This window comes from Podarcis gaigeae (assembly GCF_964106915.1).
Source record: "Podarcis gaigeae genome assembly, chromosome: 13".
Taxonomy (NCBI): domain Eukaryota; kingdom Metazoa; phylum Chordata; class Lepidosauria; order Squamata; family Lacertidae; genus Podarcis; species Podarcis gaigeae.
The window spans coordinates 7154877-7172860 of record NC_139689.1 but is presented as its reverse complement, the minus strand read 5'-3'; the positions used below and the strand labels follow the sequence as shown (position 1 = coordinate 7172860).

Below are 17984 nucleotides of genomic sequence, written 5' to 3'. Positions count from 1 at the left end.
AATAGCGCAATACTTGTCAAGGTGGTAGCAATCTCTGTGAAATAATTCCACTGGGAAAGCAAGAGTTAGCAGAACGGGTGGTGTGTACAAAGCAGTATTTTACACATCGTAGAATCCAGCGTTTAAGGCAACAGGGATGGCAAGTTTAGCTTAATTTATTACATCAAAAAAAGAGAAAGAGAGAAAAGTGAAAAATACAAGGACACAAAAACCATGGGAGAGGACCCTCTCCCACGAAATGAGGTTCAAACCCAAAGAGAATATTCCCAACAATATAAGGCAACAATAACGAAGGAGCCCCTTCCAGCAGGGTGCGCCGGGGATGTGGGTGTGGGGTCGTTGGCTGTGAGGAGAGCTCCCATCTTTTCCAGCTCCAGCAGGGGGCACTGCTGGTGGGGAGTGGCGGATGTGGGTACTCCAGCCCCAGCAGGGGTTTAGTGCAGGAAACTGGGTGAGGCACTAGTGAGACATTCCCAGCTATTCCAGTCCCAGCGTGTGGTGCTGTTGGGAGCAAGAAGAGAGCTCTAGCTGTGCCGGGAGCTCCCATTTACTTCAGTGCCCCCAAAGGGTACTGCGCAGCCCATCACTGGCGGCTTCTTCTACCCCCAGCCACCAAGAAGGCTCAGTTCTGAGGATACTTCGAGTCTTCAGTTCCACACATTGGCTCCAGCTGTTCTTTGGTCTCTTTGCTGAGGTTGGTTTTAGGTTTCCCTGAATCCATTTCAGGGTACACAACAACACAAAGCTTCTGTCCTAGCCGAGTCACTACCTCTGCAAGAAAATAAGAGTAAGCGGGTGAGCTTTAAGGTAGGAGAAGAAAACCCGCAGCGTCATTTTTCAAAATGGAATTTCAAAAAATTCCCACCCAATTATCTGCTCATGACTCACCAATAAACGTGTGGAAGGCAGGTGGTTTGTTCTGCCAATGCACACCTAGGTAGTAGACTGGGACACCTGTCAGCATGATGGCTAGGCCAATCCCACACACCACAGGTTCTGACCATAAGCTGAACACCAACAGGAAGGCCCAGAACAGCAGGTAGATTATGGGGAAGAACAGGCTCACCTGGGGAGGAAAGAGATGGGTTGGATCTGGGCAGGAGCATCAGGAAGTGGGATGCAAGGAAAAAGGTTGGGAGAACAGGTTTCTTTATCAAGAACAAAGCTAGCAGAGGTGGGATGAATCCTAGCCCAGTGGTAGAGGACATGCCTTGCATGCAGAAGGTCCCAAGCTCAGCCTCCAGCACCTCTAGCAATGGGGATCTGCTGCTGCTAGTCAAAATAGGCCAAAAGTGGACCCACACTCCAAGACACCCACCAGTTTCGTTAGCAGCGGTGGTGCCACGGGGAAATTCTTTGCTGAGTGCTCCAGAAACAAGAAGTGGTAGTCTGCTCTGCTCCAGTGTCTCCCAGACCCTCAGCCTTTGCCCTCACTCAGGAAACACTGAGGATTCTGGATTATGTTCCTAGGTCACTCAGGATCCTGTGGCCCTTTAAGAGCATCTGAAGCTCCCATCAGCTCTGGCTAGCAAGGCCAATGGCCAGGAACACTGGGAATGTTCAGCAACAACTGGAGGACTACAGGTTCTGGTATAAAGGTTTGATTCAGTTGGAAACAGGAAATTTAAAACCATGTGTTTTAAATCAGTGATGTGACACTGATTCAGCTTAATCCATTCTGTGTGGTTCCAAGGGAAGACAACACTGGTGTGAGAAGGTGACAGGGGCTGACATAAATAGAGCAGCAGAAATGTGATGGCCAGCGTCTTACCTTGATGGGACGGTGTCGGTGAGGTTCCCGCCAGCGCAGCACAACTTGCCCAGCCACAGTCACTCCATAGAACAGGTAGTTGATGAAGCCCACATAATTGATCAGGGTATATATATCACTTGTTACTAGCATAAGCAATGTTGAAAGGCACTGCCAGAGACAGACAAAAGGAAAGAGAAAATGCAATTATATTGTTTTCAGAGAAATCGCCCAAGGCACTTGGTCTGCCAAACTGACAGCACCTGCTGGCCAATCCCCTCAATTCCCAGGAAAATGCCCCTGCCAAGTTCTTCAGTCACTGGCAATTCTAACTCTGTACTGGCAGACACTTTCTCCTCATCCCTCACTGATGCATCAACTGTCCCCCTCCCAACTCTTTTTTTTTTATGACTCACAGTGAAAAGTAGGGCAGGTATGGGAGTGCAGCGTCGCACGTGGATCATAGCCAATACGCTGGGCAGGTGGCCTTCCCGGGCTCCAGCAAAAAATAGTCTGTGAATGTTGGAGAGAGAACATCATAAATGCAAGCAGTGTGCTGCAATATTATTTACTTACGGTACTTTGATCAGCACTGAGGAAGGAAGCTGGCTCCACACTGTGAACAGGACTTACTAAAGAAAAGACCCCGAGAAAGAATGGGGAAGGCTTAAATGTTCCCCAGTCCTAATATAAGTGTTCCCCAGTCCTTAGTTCCCCAGTCCTAATATAAGTGTTAAAGTAGAGCTGAATTAGAGAGGCAGCACTATGAAGATATGGGTGAGCAATGCAGTTATGTGTGGAAGGGGAGCTGCTGCTATAATGGAACTTGATAGCTGAGGATTTCAGCAGATAGAACCTGTAAATGAGAATACCTCACTGAATGTCTGCTGAAGGCAGTGGGTTGTGTCCACTGGTGCAATGGGATTTGTGGTTCCTCTCCTCCTCCCATGCCCACCAAAATCTGCTCCAGAGGGTACACAATCCTTCAGAGCTGAATTTAAGGGTGCACAAGGGTGCTGCATGAGACAGGAGAGGAAGCTTAATTGCACACACAAAAGTCTGTTGTGCCAGCAGAGCTGCAGCTTTTGGGGTATGTACTCCCATGTTTACTCACCTAGAGGAAGTGAAAAGTGATCCGTTTACTCCTCCAAAAGTGGAAAGGGCAACAGAGATGGGCATGATCCAAGCCATGACTCCTAACAGTTTCTCTCCAAATGTCTGTGAGGAAGGGAGCAGGAAGAGAGCATGTGGTTACGGGCATTGTATTTGGAAACAAGGGGAAGGTGAATTTGCACAACGGTGTAGATGGGCCCTCACCACTGCGACAGCATTGGAGGCCAACAACTCCTGGGGCGACATGGCAGTGACATAGGCCACATTGGCGAAGACGTAGACGAAGGTGACCAGGGGAATGGAGATGAAGATGGCTCGAGGCAGGTTCCTGTGAGGAAAAACAATTACAGTTGTACCTTGGTTCTCAAACGCCTTGGCTCCCAAACAAATCGGCTCCTGAATGATCGAAACCCAGAAGTGAGTGTTCCGGTTTTCGAACTATTTTCGGAAGCCAAACATCCAGTGTGGCTTCTGCAGCTTCTGATTGGCTGCAGGGTGCTCCTGCAGCTAATCGGGAGCAGTGTCTTGCTTTTTGAACAGTTCTAGGAGTTGAGCGGATTCACGGAATGCATTCTGTTGGAGAACCAAGATACGACTGTACTGTAGAGTGGAAGAGAGGAATAAAAGTCGACGTGGGTCTCATTCCCCTGTATCACCACCAAGGGGGACACTGACTCACTTGTAAGGGTCAACCAGCTCTTCAGTGACATAGTTGAGGAAGTTCCAGCCCCCGTAGGCAAAAGAGCCCTGTAAGAAGGATAGGGCCACCAATCCCACATCTGGTGTCTGGAAAAACTCAAAAGCATGTTTCGGCTCCAGCCAGAAGTATTCACCTGCACAAAGGAGATATTGAAATACAAAAAGGGTTCTTTAAACAAAACAGGTGGGCTGTTCTCCCTCCCTTTCCCTGGGTCAGCTAATTCTCCCCCTCTCTGATACAGACTGGGGCAGGAAACTATGGAAGCCAATCCAGTCTCTAAATCTGCTTACTAAGGAATGTTGATAACCCTGAATTTAAAACCCTGCAGCTTATTCTCCTTGGTGTGGGGGGGGGCAGGTGAGGGGAGGCAAATACAGTGTGTTGGGGAGGCTCCTGTCCCCTTCTTTGTCTGACCAGGCTGGGCCTCACCTTTGCAGATCTGTACGACTCCCATAACAATGATAAGTCCCAACGCCAGCAGTTTCCCTGCCGTGAAGATATCCTGGACACGTGTGGCCCAACGCACGCTGGCACAGTTCACCCAAGTCAGCAGTACTGTGGAGAAGCAGGAAAGTCAGTGGGGGAAGGGACAGTCAACATTCCTATTCTGGCCTAAATCTCTCAGTCAAGGCCAGTTTCATGACTGTTGGACACAAGATAATGCTGGGAGCAATGTGTTTCGTTAGGGGCAAATTCAGATGCTGCACTGGCACTTTCCAGAAACAAACAAGGACAGCTTTCTGGTTCAGAGCAGCCACAGCCTTTCTTGGTTTTTGACTGAGATTGTGATTATGGCCTGGGTTATACAGTGGTGCCTCGCTAGACGAAAAGAATCCATTCCGCGATTCTCTTCGTCTAGCGGTTTTTTCGTCTTGCGAAGCAAGCCCATTGACAGCTTAGCGGATTAGCGCTACAGCTGTCAAGCGGCTTCCAGCGATCAGCTGTTAAGCGGCTTATCAGCAGAACAGCTGATAAGCAGCTTAGCGGCTTAAGAAAAGGGCGGAAAAAGCGGAAAAAACCCGCGGGGGGATGCAAGATTTTCTTCGTCTTGCGAAGCAACCCCATAGGGTAATTCGTTTTGTGAAGTGCCTCCAAAACGGAAAACCCTTTCGTCTAGCGGGTTTTTCGTCTTGCGAGGCGTTCGTCTTGTGGGGCACCACTGTATTCTGTAAATCTCTTATGATCTCACCACCTCTCATAATAATGGTACAAACATATTCTGCTCCTACAACTGCTTAAGGGTGAAGCTATTCAGAAAAAAAAAAACAATTTATGATCAGCGGACAAGTGATCACAGATACTATTTCCTGGGCTGTCCCTTATTATTTGAAGGGGACCAAGGTACATGACCCACCCCTCAGGATTGTAATCTGGGGTTATATCTGTGCCCTGCAGTATATGGGAAGGAAAAAAACCACAGTTCCTATAAATGTTCCTGGAAGTTTGAGGGAATGAAAAACAAACAGATGAGGGAGGGGGAGGTGGTGGCCTATTTGGCACCCAGCCTGACTGCATCAAAACATCCCGTCAGCACAAACAGCCCCTGGCCCCTGGTAACCTAACACGACACAAACAGGGTTTACAGACAGGCAGACAGGTAGAAACCCTTACTCCCCTAAACCTTCTAGTGCCTACCCACCACAGCAAACAGGAGTGACAAATCAGACCAATCCTGCCCAAATCCATCACACTTCCACACTCCCGATATATGCACAAAACTTTCACAATAGTCAAAATGTAGAGGCAAGCTATCACACATACAAATGGTCTTATAAAAGGCTGCAGTCGCAACAAAGAATTATTTGGCTAACTATGGGGCCCTCCAGATGTTGCTGGACTACACATCCCGGCATCCCTGACTAATGGCCATGCTGGCTGCAGGGGCTGATAGGAATTGGAGTCCAATGGCATCAGGAGGGCCACTGGCTTTCCCACTCACCACTCCTGATATAACATATCAATACTCAAATTCAGCAACACCACCGAGGCATAACTGCATGCCTACATTTATGCTCTGGTTTACACAAAGAAGCAGTTCTTTTACAAAACATGCAAAACCACCCTAGCACAGGAGCTTAATGCTTTGTTTGCAATGCAGGGAGAAAAGAAACTTGATGTCTAGGGTCACATACATACACACGCTCTCTTTCATGCCAGCTCTTTTTTAACTTGACAACAATTCCACCACAAGTTGGCATTAAAGTTTGAAAAAAATTAAACATCTCTGAGGAGTGAGGTACCTGTTCTCCAGATACATAGTCTGTTTACATTATATGAAAAGTGTCACCACTGGGGGGGGTGACAAAATGCGGGTGGCACTCTCCATGGGGCCTGCAGTGTGCCCGAGCCACGCATTTCTCCTGGGAGTGACGCGGTGGCTTGGGCACCCGCAGGCTCCCCACTGCCCCAAACGGTCCGCCTGCTTCCTCCCCCTCAGCTGTAGGGCAGTTGAGTGGGAGGAGGCAGGCAGACTTCTTTGCTTCGCCGCTGGTGAGAGGTAAAAATATATCTCATTCGTGCTCTGTCTAATGTCCTCTCATGGCTGGTGGGAGAGAAGGAAGAGAGAGTTAACAGGACCCCCAAAACACAACAGACCAAGAGGAAGTGGAAACTTCTCTGCTTACTCTGCATCCCTTTGCACAATCAGTTCAAGTCCAAAAGGCTCAAAACAGGAAGCCTGGAGGCAGCTTAACAGAAAACCAGTCTGGGGCTGGGGAGAGGAGAGTGGTGTGTGCATTTTAAGGCTGTTTAACACATAAAATTTATCTATAAAACAGAGGGATTCTCCACATAGGAGATTATGTGGAGGTTGGCTGGCCATCTGTCATGGAAGCTTTAGTTGATATTCCAGCACTGCAGGGAGTTAGACTAGATGGCCCTTGGGGACCCTTCTAACTATGATTCTATTATACATAGTTATGTACATTCGCTAAGGGACGCAGGTGGCGCTGTGGGTTAAAGCCTCAGCACCTAGGACTTGCCGATCGAAAGGTCGGCGGTTCGAATCCCTGCGGCGGGGTGCGCTCCCGCTGCTCGGTCCCAGCGCCTGCCAACCTAGCAGTTCGAAAGCACCTCCGGGTGCAAGTAGATAAATAGGGACCGCTTACCAGCGGGAAGGTAAACGGCGTTTCCGTGTGCGGCTCTGGCTCGCCAGAGCAGCGATGTCACGCTGGCCACGTGACCCGGAAGTGTCTCCGGACAGCGCTGGCCCCTGGCCTCTTGAGTGAGATGGGCGCACAACCCCAGAGTCTGTCAAGACTGGCCCGTATGGGCAGGGGTACCTTTACCTTTACCTATGTACATTCGCTGCATTGGAAACCAATATGACCGCCTTTAAACTATACTGTTTGTTAATCACCCTGAAGAAGCAACAGAGCATTTAACAAGAGAGTGACATGTGTTAAGAGGTAAGTAGTGCACATTTATTGCCCTTGAATATGTACTTTAAACAACTTGATTTCATCAGGAACATATTCCGTAAGCTTCAAGGGGGTTGTATATATGAGGGATTACAGTGAAATTGAAATTATGTGGTCAATTACGTATGAATGGAGGGTGACGGTAGTGAGGATGAGAGTCTGATCTCCTTTCCAGGATAAAGTTGGGTCACAAAGACCCAATCTGTTTCTGCAGATCCCCAAAAGAGGATCTGAGATCAAGAGCTAGATTTGGTTCGAAGATCCCAATAATAGATTAGGGCTGCCTAAGGTTTTGGAAAGGGATCTTAGGAGTAGTCCAGGAATAACTCCAGGATGAATGGGTGGATCTGAGTGTAGGATTCTATGGGGAAATATGTTGTGGTTTGGTGTGGGGAGTAGTAGTGTCAAATGAGTATTTCAGGGGTGGGAGGCGGGAGAGCTGGCTTCACAATATTACAGGAACATATGTTATTGCCTTATGTTCCAACTCAGAGTCAAAACTCCTGGAAGTTCCCTTGTTTCTCAGTATCTCTGGCACTCAGCAGGACTGGATTAAGGCCAGTGAGTCTCCAATTCCATGGGATCCTTTCAGACACAGAATCTCAGAGCTGATGCTAGAGCCAGAGGGTGTGGCTCAGATCCATTGCTATTTTTTTTAGCACACACTGTCCCAGGGGCTAATCAAAACCAGCCACCCTATTTCTGACCTCAAAATAGATCCAGTGCTTCATTCAGAGAGGTCAGAGACCAGTAATGCCACTTCCATGGCATCTCTGTGTCCTCCTTTAAAGTACCAACAAATTTATCCAGGCCAGTCTGTGGCTACCAAGCTGGGACTGGTACAGGAAAACAACAATCTGGCCTGTTCTAGGCTGCTTGCTTACGTCAGTCAGCACTGGAGATACTAAACAGAAACCATAGTACACTAGATAAAGCGGATTAAGTCTTGCTTCACAAGGCTCTGGTGACACTGCCCAATTCCAGTCTCACAATGATTACCTCCAGTCATCAGCCATAGCCCTCTCTCTCATCAGTCTTCCTGCTAAATTTCACCACTGGCTATTCTGAACCACCAGTATTATCTCTGTTTGTTTGATTGACTGAATTAATTTATGAATCACTTCACACAAAGCGTCCTGAAGTGATTTAATAATAAAAACAACCACATATAAATGAAATTTCTAGACGAATATAGATAAAGGCTGGGATAAAAATCTTCACTTGAAAGGCATGCTGGAAGAGAAACAAGACTTCAGTCCTTCAACTGTAATTGACAGTCCAATGTTATCTGTTTCCAATCCCTCCCGTCTGGTTGTTGTTCTTTACTAATTCCACAGCCTTTGCATTCCAGTATTCGATTTCAAAATTTGGCCAAAAGGCCCATTAGTAAGCAGCTCCTCTTTGTTGAGGTCTGGAGGCATAGATTTTTCTTCTTCTCTGCCTCTCTTTCATATGCACATATAATCTCTCCCTTTTTAGCTGACTCAGCTGCTGAGTAACTGGCTTTAACTCGATGGATAAACTCTTGCTGAGCTGCTGCAGCTGGCTTGCATAAGCGCCTCAGCCAAATCCCCTCCCTGGCTGGTGCTTGTCTTTCCCCACCCCCACCCCTGCCTTGGAGCTAGAAAGGAACGAAACTAGTTCAGGCCTGATTTTTCCAGCAACTGATGTCCTAAAGTAACCTCAGGGAAAATTATCCCTCCTAAATGTCTTTGAGTTCATGGGGAACACAGCTGCCCACTCCCCACTGATTCAGATTGGGGCAACTGTACAGACATCCAAGACAGGACAGGTGGGGGGAGCCTGTAGACAGACGGACAGAAATGACTTAAAGCTTTGGTGGAAAGAATCTCCTGGCATTTGGGCATTCCTTCTACTTCCTATGTTCCTCACTCTGACCCTTCTAACCTTTCTGCTCCTGTCTTGTACTCATTGCATGTGGGGTGCTTTTAGAGTGAGGCTGCATACACACAATACATTTAAAGCACACACACACTCCAAGAATCCTGAGCACTGCACCCCCTCACAGAGCTACATGTCCCAGCACCCTTAGCAAACTATATTTCCCAGAATTATTTGGAGGAGAAATTCCAATGCTGCTTACACAGCCTCTGCTACAGCTGTGGGTAAAGAGCTCTATTTCAGATTAGTAGGATGCAAGATGCACACCAAAGGACACTCAATATTAAATTGCAAAAAGTATCCTATTTTAAGAACGTTTGTTGTCATTATTTGTATTTTATAGCTCACAGTACCTAGAACACAGGTCAAGCAGTGATACACCTTTCCAAAAGAGTGAAAGAATTTGTTCTTTTGGTATGCAGGCCAAATGAACATTATTCCACATATTTGTACCCACTCCAACTACAAAGAGCTCAGAGTGGCTTACACAGATGTGAGTTAACCTGTTTTATTCTTACAACAACCTTGCAAAGTAGACTAGGTGTGAGAGAGGGACTGGCCCACGGTCACTCAGTAAATTTAGTAGGCCAAACAAAGATGCAAACTTATATCTTTCTGGTCCAAGTATACCAGCCTAGCTTCAACATCACACTGGATATTGGAATAATTACTAAACGTGTAGAAATGGTGAGTTGGCCATAGCTATACATGCCTCTGAGGAAACATGGTTTGAAACTCTTGAGGCAGAATCTGCTGTTGGCTAGATCAACTGTAACATAACTCCAGGGTCTTTGAGTAGATAAAAAGTGCTTCCAGAATGTCACTATTTTGGGGGGTGTTTCAGTCACATACCAGAAAATTCAGGTTGTTAAATCATAATTGATTGGGGAGGGGGTTGCAGTAAGGAAAGTGATGGGGAAATGCACTGGAAGCTGTGTGATAACTCTTGTCTTGGCACAATGTCATTTAACCTCCCTGCAAGGAACTTGCAAACTGCCAGTTCAGTCAGTCTGAATCAGCCCAATATTCATGGCTAATGGATGGTAGTGGGCTCAGTACTTACAAAGGCAGACCCCAGCGAGCAGTCGCAATCCGGTTTCTGGGGGAAGGCAGGTGGGGAAGAGTGGCTGCAGTACGTAGTTTGAGAAAGTGAGGGCAATAACAGCCTGGTTGGTGGGGTAGATCACCAGGACGGCAATCCATAACCGCAAGAACCTTGAGAGAAATATTCCAAGTGTGAAAGAGTTAGACAATCTGCCTCTCAAAACTCATCCCCTCCTACTTTTAATCCTGTTCCATTTCCCCAGCCACCTACTTACATCCTTATTTCTTCTTTCCTCACTTACCCAGCCAGTCCCCCGAAAATGTCCTTGACATAGGAATAGTCGCCTCCAGATTTGGGGATGGTGACTCCCAATTCTGCATAGCACAGAGCCCCCACGGCTGTGATAAGACCCGTTACAATCCACACAATTAGTGCCAGTCCTACTGAGCCTGCATTCTCCAACACACCCTTTGGTGACACAAAGATCCCTGATCCAATGATGTTACCTGGAGAAGAAACAAAGGGGTACAGAGAGATTAGAAATCATAGAGGGAAATGGTGAGAGGGGAGACTCTCTCTAGTGCAGAGGCCCTCCAGATGCCATGGGATTCCAACTCCCATCAGCTCCAGCCAGCATGACCAATGATCAGGGGTTTTGGGAACTGGAATGCAGCAACTTTCAGAGGGCCACAGGCTAGCTACTGCTGCTCTAGTGCAACAAACATTGTAGTTATCTATATGGGTTTGCAGAGTCTAAGATATTGGCCCAAGAAGTGGAATTACCCTCTGTGTCTAATAAGAAAGGTTAACTTAGGGTGACATTTAAATGTCAGCTTCTTCATATATCACCAACTGGAGAACAGACTACCTCTTGTACTAATCAAATTCTCTGTCTGGTAAGAAGAAATAGAAATATCCATGTTTGTGTTATAAAACTTTTCAGAATGGAAATTGTTTATACCACTTTGTTATTTAATGTATTTTCTATTTCTATAACACAAAAAATGATATATGATATGATTATAATATAATATAATATTATTATAATATATACCCAATTTTTAAGGTGAAAAGGAAAGTCTCAGACTTAGACTATTTAAAGTCAACTCATGTTGATTTAACATAAGAATAATAGAAACAAGCACTTAATTCTTAGCAAATAGGTTTAGGACTGGGAGGTAATGATCCATTTTTTTCCCTACAGGTGGCCTGATTGCACACATATGCCAAGTACTTGCAGATCACGTCTCCTGTGTCTGGGGAGGCCAGGACTGTATGCTTAGCAACTAGCCTATCTGTGATTCCAAACCTTCCATTTTTTGTAGCCTTGCTTTGCTTCAGCATACTGAATCTGTATTTCAGAAATGGCCCCATGGCCAAAGCAGGAAGGTTACCACTTTTAAAAGCAAACTTCTGGCCGTATAATTCCAACTGTGGCTTCAATGCATATAGAGGACATTGTGTGCAAGGATAGAGGACATTGTTATCTTCTATAACCTGGGAGATGCTCCAAAGGCATCGCTGGGGATCTCAGTCTGGCACATTTCTCTTTGTGAAAAAGAGCTTTAAAATTATCAAATAAAATAAAATTCCACTGGAATATTCGTCCAGATCAGGCATAGGCAAACTCGGCCCTCCAGGTGTTTTGAGACTACAGTTCCTATCATCCCTGACCACTGGTCCTGTTAGATAGGGAACATGGGAGCTATTATTTATGCATTTGAGCCTGTCACTACATTGCTGGCTGAATACCTCAGAGTGTGCACTGTCCAACTTTCCATGCTTGTGGACACATTCTGGCTCTATTCCCATTGCAGAGAATCATTCCACTATTTTTCATTAAGAAAATTAAAACTCTGCAGATGTGAATTGAAGCCAAAGGGCTGGGTGGAGGTGTGGCTGAAAGTACCAGCCACAGGGTAGGGTTGGGCTGCATTGCAACAGGCCAGTGGAAGTGAGAGGGGCCAGAGAATTACTGTATACACAAAACTTGAGAAGATGGGGCAGGGGGTGGCTAAGGGAAGAAAGAGGGATGAAGGAAAGGCTGGAGTGGCTTGAATATGTGGAAAGAAATACAGGAGGAACTGCTTATGTGTTGTGCTTTGGGAAAGTGGAAACTCTCCCTAAGGTGGGCTTTAGTGATCCTTCTGATCAAGAAGGAACCAAAGAAGCAGGGCAAGGAATACTGAAAAGTGCGGATAGATGATAACTTGCCATCCTAGCGTGCAGAGATGGAGAGAGAGAGAATAGAGCAATGCAGTACACTGTGGAATGAGGGGCAGAGGTAGTGGGAGGAGAACTCAATAAGCAGGTAGAATTTGGGTATTAGTGAGGCTTGGACAAGTAGGGAAGCAAGGGTTTTCTCTTTCAAAGCGCTTCCTCGTCCTCGTCCTCCTCTGTTTGTTCAGCGGTCTCCTGGCACCTGCTGAAAGAAAGCCATCTGGAATGAGACTGATGGAGTTGGAACAAACATGCTCCGAGAGAGCCACGTTCCAGCTGCACTGGGGTGGAAAACAAACTCCAGTCACTAACTGTTTGGGGAACTGTAAAGGTACGATCTGCTCCTGCATGGCTCTGCTGGCAGCCTTTAAATCAGAAGTCCCCTAGGTCGTGGAACCCTACATAATTTTATTTGTATGCTGCTTTTCTGTGGTTCAAACCATGCTCACAGCAGCTTACATGAAAAAAAATGCATAACTAAAGTAGTTGTAAACAATAGAACAAACATAAAAATACATAACCAAACTGAAAAAATTCCACATAAATCTCAAGATACAAAAAACCGAAAGCAACCATCTCCACAGCAAAAAACCCCGAACCACACCACAGCCCAAGAGTCTAAGTTGCATCTCCGTATGAGGCAGGGACAACTGGAGGACTTCATTGCTTGTCCATCTCAGAGAGCTGGCTACTTTGGCAAGGGGCAGTTCAGAGAAATCTTGCCCGCCATGAATTTGCAACCTCATCCGGCGCAAAGCAGCTGTGTATGTTCCCATTCTTGCTTGTTCCTGAGATCCATCTCCCTCTGGGCCATGACAGCAGTATATACAAGCATTCCACACCCACTGCTGAGATGCTAATGTTTTTAGGGCTGTATATATTTATCAGCGATTGTGTGTGTCCCAAAACATAGAAGGGCTTAGGGTGGAGTACCACAGCAAAAGGAGCTGGGAATTGGCCAGGAATCTGGTTATCTCAATGGAGAATGAAACAGGCTGGGGTTAAGAGGAATTCAGTTGGTAGTGCTGGAACTGCTTCAGGGAGGGGAAAACTAGCTTTAATTGGATTGGTGATGTGAACTGACAGCTCTAAGGTATTTATAGAAAGGAGGGAAAGGAAGACAAACAGGAAAAAAAAGAAACGGTGGCTAAATTTAGAAAGGAGCATAAATAAATAAAGAGAAGGAAGGTTTTCATCCCTCTTTCTGGTAACTGCAGAATATGAGCCACAAGCCTCCTAGCCAACCAAGTTGGGGCATGGTGCTAATCACTGCTACAGGAAAGACAGAAGATCCAAGGCCAAGATAGACGGTCATAGCAGGACCTCTGCTTCCTGGGTTATAGGGGACAATGAATATCACCCAATGTTAGACGAATATGAGAAGATAGTATTGTCCAGTTCAGGGCAAACAGGGAAAATAACATCCCACCTGAGTCCCCACTCACCCACTATAATGCCACATGCGCTCATCAGCCCAATCTCTTTCTTGAGTGCAACACCACCTTCTTCTGTTTTTTCAGGGCTATCCGAACCCTTCTCGGAACCACCTCGATGACGTGCTCCATCCTCCATAGTGTTGAACTGGTCAGCACCAAGTAACTATGGGTTAGAGGTTGTGGATGGCTCTCCTAGAACTGGAATGACTCTGGATTCACTCTGTGTCTGCTGGTCCAGTTACAGGCTTGAATCTTGTGAAAACGGACTTCTGCAAACTTTCCAGCTCCAAATTACAGTATACCTGTTCCCAGTCTTGCTCTGCCAGTCCACTTTGGGGATCTCTGTCTGAAATCTTTAGTCAAGATGTCCCAGTCTGTGCTTCAGGTGATGGCCAGATCTGCTGTCTCTCTTCTAGAAGCAAATTACAGTAGTTGTATCTTCTTCCTCTGATTAGAAACTTCCTTTCTAATAGCAGAAAATGCTGGATTTGCTTTGGTTCTAGCACCAACCTTTGTTAGAACTGAGTTAGGTCTTTCTACCAGCTTTGATATGGGTGTCCGCAGCTAGATTTTCTTTGGTTCTGATATCAAACTGACCCTCTCTCACATGCAGTAAGTACTAGATATTTTCCGCTCCAAATCACAGGTGCAGATGTTGTGGGATTCCTCTCCCACGTTGTTGTTGCCGTTTCTTCTTGTGTAGTTTGCCCTGAAGGGAAGGAGGAGAACCGCACAACAGTGCAGGGGAAGCCGACTGGTTTGATCTTGTTTGTGCAGCTCCCACACACCCACTACCACAGTTCTTTTCTGATCAGTGGCGGTTGTTCTAAAGATTTCCCTAGATCTTCCTTGTGGCTCAGTTTGGAGAGGGATCGCTCTAGGTGCCAGGGTGGTTTCTCATTACAGCGTTTCTCTCGCTTTGATGGCTGATTCGCCGGTTTTGTTGTCCCAGCCGAGCTTCTCTCCCCACCAGGTCTCTCGGCTTCTCATTCCCAAATGCTCTGCATTTGTTTTTCTCCCTCTTGAGTTTCTTTCCCCTGCTCTTGTGCTGAACCAGCCGCTGCCGGTCCTGGGGCGAGGCGGGGGGAGATAATTCTCCGCTCCAGGAGAGGCAGAGACAGACTCCTCCTCCCTCTCGCCTCACCTCTCCGCTTAAAACTCATCCACGGAAGCTGGTCGTGTTGTCGCTTTGGGATCTCGCTCGCCTTCCGATGCCACTGGCTCTAGTTATGCCTTGTTCGGTCTCGTCTTCTAATAGTATTAAAGGTGCCCCGTCCGCTGTTGCAGGAGGGGGGGAACACGCATTAGTCGACATGAACCTAACCCGCGAGACACCAGCTCGTTACCTGAGCAGATTGATCCACCATAATCCACGACCCCCGTGGAAACGTATCTGATCGCTCTCATCTGTTTATGGTGCCATCACAACTGGAATCTAGCCCCAACAACTGCTACATTATCCCATATCGTCGTGGGACCACGTGACACATAGTTCCTCAGGTTAACGGGTGTCTTTCATTTCCGAACGAAATGACCAACTCTTTCATTGCACAATTTCAAAGAATTCTCACTATACATAAATATGTTCACACTATTGTACTGGTATTCCTCTTTCTACACCCCCTTCCAATTATCTTTTTCTCCACGTAAGCTTTTAGGTCACAGATCAAACTTAACTTTGCTGCATTGTTTTATTGTGCATTATATTATTTGAGTGTTTTATTACTATGACCCGCCCTGGAGTCATTGGAGGAAGGGCGCGATGTAAGTTTTAAAAATAAAGCTTTCCTTTAGTTAACTCCAATACTTTTCTGCAATACTGTAAGCACGCAAAGCCAAGTTTACACGCTCCTGGATTTCCTCACAAAACTCGTTTCCAATCCAGAGCTTTACCAATCTCTTCTTTTCCTCCTCCACCCCTGCAACTGTGGCTCCCTCTTGTTACGTTTCAGATTGCAAGAACATCAGTTTAGGTTCATCCCACCCCCCGCCAAGTCTTGTAAAGTACCCTGTGCTGACATTGACTCCAAGCCTTTCGGTAAGGGCACATACTGACAAAATTGTTCTCTGCAAATAATAGTGATTTTTCCGGAAACGAGTTTCTCCGCCTCTGCTCCCCGCTACCATTCACCGTGGTGATGCTTCAGTTTATCTGTTTATTGCTCAATAGCGTCTATTAACGATCTTAATCTTGCTCCCTACTCAGCTTGGTGTGTGCACCGCCAATATACTGTAATCCCCTTTTAAAAAGGGTCAGGAGTCCCGATTTTGCTCCATGATGGACCTGTTTTTTGGAAGCCCCTCAACTTCCAGGCCTGGAAAATCAGAAAAAAAGACTTGACAACAGGGGGGGGGAGGACCAGAATGACAGGATTTTGTGTGCCCCCACTTTTCCTGTGTACTATTCCTCTTCCTTCTTCCCCCGCACCTTCTGTTCAATGTCCCCACTTCCCCTTGCTTGGCACATTTCTCCCTCTGCTATCTCTGCTGATCTCGCACGTTCTCCTGCAATGTGGGGGTGAAGTCCAGCCTTTGGGGAGCACCCTTGACTCTTTTTTATCGTCATCTCAGCAGGAACAGGCTAGAGCAAAGGTCAGGGCTGGGAAGGAGAGAAGATAACAGCAAAGGATGAGAAAAAGCAGGAGGGTGTAGGGACTCAGCAGCAGCAGCGACTGCAGGACAATCCATTAGAGTTGTGGGCTAAGGCAGTCACATGAACAAAAGAAAAAGGGGAATAACAAGATCAAAGTGGAACTGACATGAAGCAAAACTGCAGCAAACATCTCATGACTAATTCCTTCCTTCCACATCCCCATCTCAAATTTACGGTAACTAGGATTCAACTGCTCCCTATAGTTTGAGAGTGCTTCTGGATCCAGTTCTCTGATTTGGAGACTAAATGGCTAGAAATGCATTTTAGCAACTGTGGCTGGCATGGGCGTAAATAAATAAAAATACTTAACTAACTGACCAATTGCGTTGCAGATAACTCGGGTTTGCCCCCTCCGCCCAACATGATGCCTGCTCCCCTAAAATAAACCCTGACTACCCCCATGGTGCCTGGTCTGATAGCTACAGTCATTCCTGGGCCGAGAGGCCTTGCCATAGTAGTTCACGCATTGGTTACTTCAAGACTGGATTGCTGCAATGTGCTCTATGTGGGGCTTCCCTTGCGCTTGATTCGGAAGGTGCAGTTGGTGCAGAATGCTGCAGCACAATTGCTGACAGGGGCCAGGCCTTGTCAGCATATAGCACCTGCATTTAGGGATCTGTGCTGGCTACCGATTTGCTACCGAGCCAAGCTCAAGACATATTCAGATTAGCGTATAAAGCCCTGAATAACATGGGACCAGTTTATCTCAGAGGTCATACCCTTCATGCATCTACTTGGCCGCTTCAATCGGCAGAATTGGCACTGCCACAGGTGCCACATAATCCCCATCCCGCATCTGTAAGAACTCAATTGTTTAGTGTGGCAGTGACACTTTGGAACTCCCTGCCAATTGACATCAAGCAGCCGCCTTTCCTGTACTCTTTTTTCAGTGCCTGCTAAAAACATTCCAGTTTAGACACACCTACCCAGATGCTTAGAAAATTGAAGTACTGTAATTTTAATCTCTTTTAGTATTTTAATTTATATATTTTTTAAAGTAGGGTTGTGAATTCCGTCTTCATTTTACCGGATTACCTTTTTGTAAACTGCTTTGAGGGTGGTTGTTGTGGTTTTTTTAAACAATCAAGTGGTGCATTAATTCTATGAAATAAAATCCATCCTGGCCTTGCTGGTTCTGCCTCCTTCTGGTATCAGTTTAAAAGGACCACAGCTCCACAGATTAGGATCCCACACCCTCCATATTTAGGTTCTCCTCCCCATTCTAGGCTCCTCCTGCATCTACGGCCCTCAAAAGCCATTTTATCCCCTTATTGCTCCTCACTTCCTCCAAAGTATTTTGTCAGGTTTCTCTCATTAAGCAGCAGGAGGCGATTCCAGCAGCGCAGCTTCCTGAGGCAAAGAAAAAGCGGGTTGGAAATGCTTGAATCTGCTGGATCTCCCTGTGCTGCTTACTGACAAGTGTCTACCATTTTCCCCTACAGCTCCAAGGAGCCAGTGAGGAGGTTGAGCTGGAAGATCCACAACCCCTGCCAAAAACCCTTTGCTTTTTCTCACCAACGGGGCACCCCAAAACTACCCACTGAGCTGGCGCAGAAATGATGCCTTTAAGGGCAAGGAAAATGGAGACCAAAACGTTCCCCACCCCCATCCAGGCCCCAGCTGGACTATGAACCAAACTCAGAGAGAGTGGGGGGGGACGACGACAACCATGGAAATTAATGGGCACAAGTTCATCGTTTTCAGTGGGTCAACTCTTGACTAATACTTAAGATGAATCCCACCCAC

General features: G+C 46.6%; 2 protein-coding genes across 5 annotated transcripts in view; one reads left to right on the top strand and one right to left on the bottom strand.

Annotated features, from left to right (window-relative positions):
• Positions 1-139: 139 nt before the first annotated feature.
• SLC7A8 (solute carrier family 7 member 8) overlaps positions 140-17984 on the bottom strand; it is an 18068-nt gene continuing 223 nt past the window's right edge. Inside the window, exons 1-13 of one of the 3 annotated variants that reach the window (XM_083706815.1) lie at positions 16014-16514; positions 15594-15900; positions 13595-14863; positions 10231-10435; positions 9948-10099; positions 3993-4118; positions 3543-3696; positions 3068-3191; positions 2865-2968; positions 2167-2263; positions 1772-1921; positions 889-1066; positions 140-771 (exon numbers count right to left, since the gene is read on the bottom strand). In XM_083706815.1, coding sequence (XP_083562941.1) covers positions 623-771; positions 889-1066; positions 1772-1921; positions 2167-2263; positions 2865-2968; positions 3068-3191; positions 3543-3696; positions 3993-4118; positions 9948-10099; positions 10231-10435; positions 13595-13721 — 1566 coding nt within the window. In that variant the 5' untranslated portion in view covers positions 13722-14863; positions 15594-15900; positions 16014-16514 and the 3' untranslated portion in view covers positions 140-622. Of the gene's footprint in view, positions 772-888; positions 1067-1771; positions 1922-2166; positions 2264-2864; positions 2969-3067; positions 3192-3542; positions 3697-3992; positions 4119-9947; positions 10100-10230; positions 10436-13594; positions 14864-15593; positions 15901-16013; positions 16515-17984 lie in introns of those variants that run through there. The other 2 variants (XM_083706817.1, XM_083706816.1) reach the window with 2 other exon arrangements.
• The window catches only part of RNF212B (ring finger protein 212B), a 21190-nt gene continuing 14175 nt past the window's right edge, over positions 10970-17984 (top strand). The window contains exon 1 of one of the 2 annotated variants that reach the window (XM_083707015.1): positions 10970-13242. The gene's annotated coding sequence lies outside the window, so the exon portion shown is untranslated. Of the gene's footprint in view, positions 13243-16957; positions 17186-17984 lie in introns of those variants that run through there. The other variant, XM_083707014.1, reaches the window with a different exon arrangement.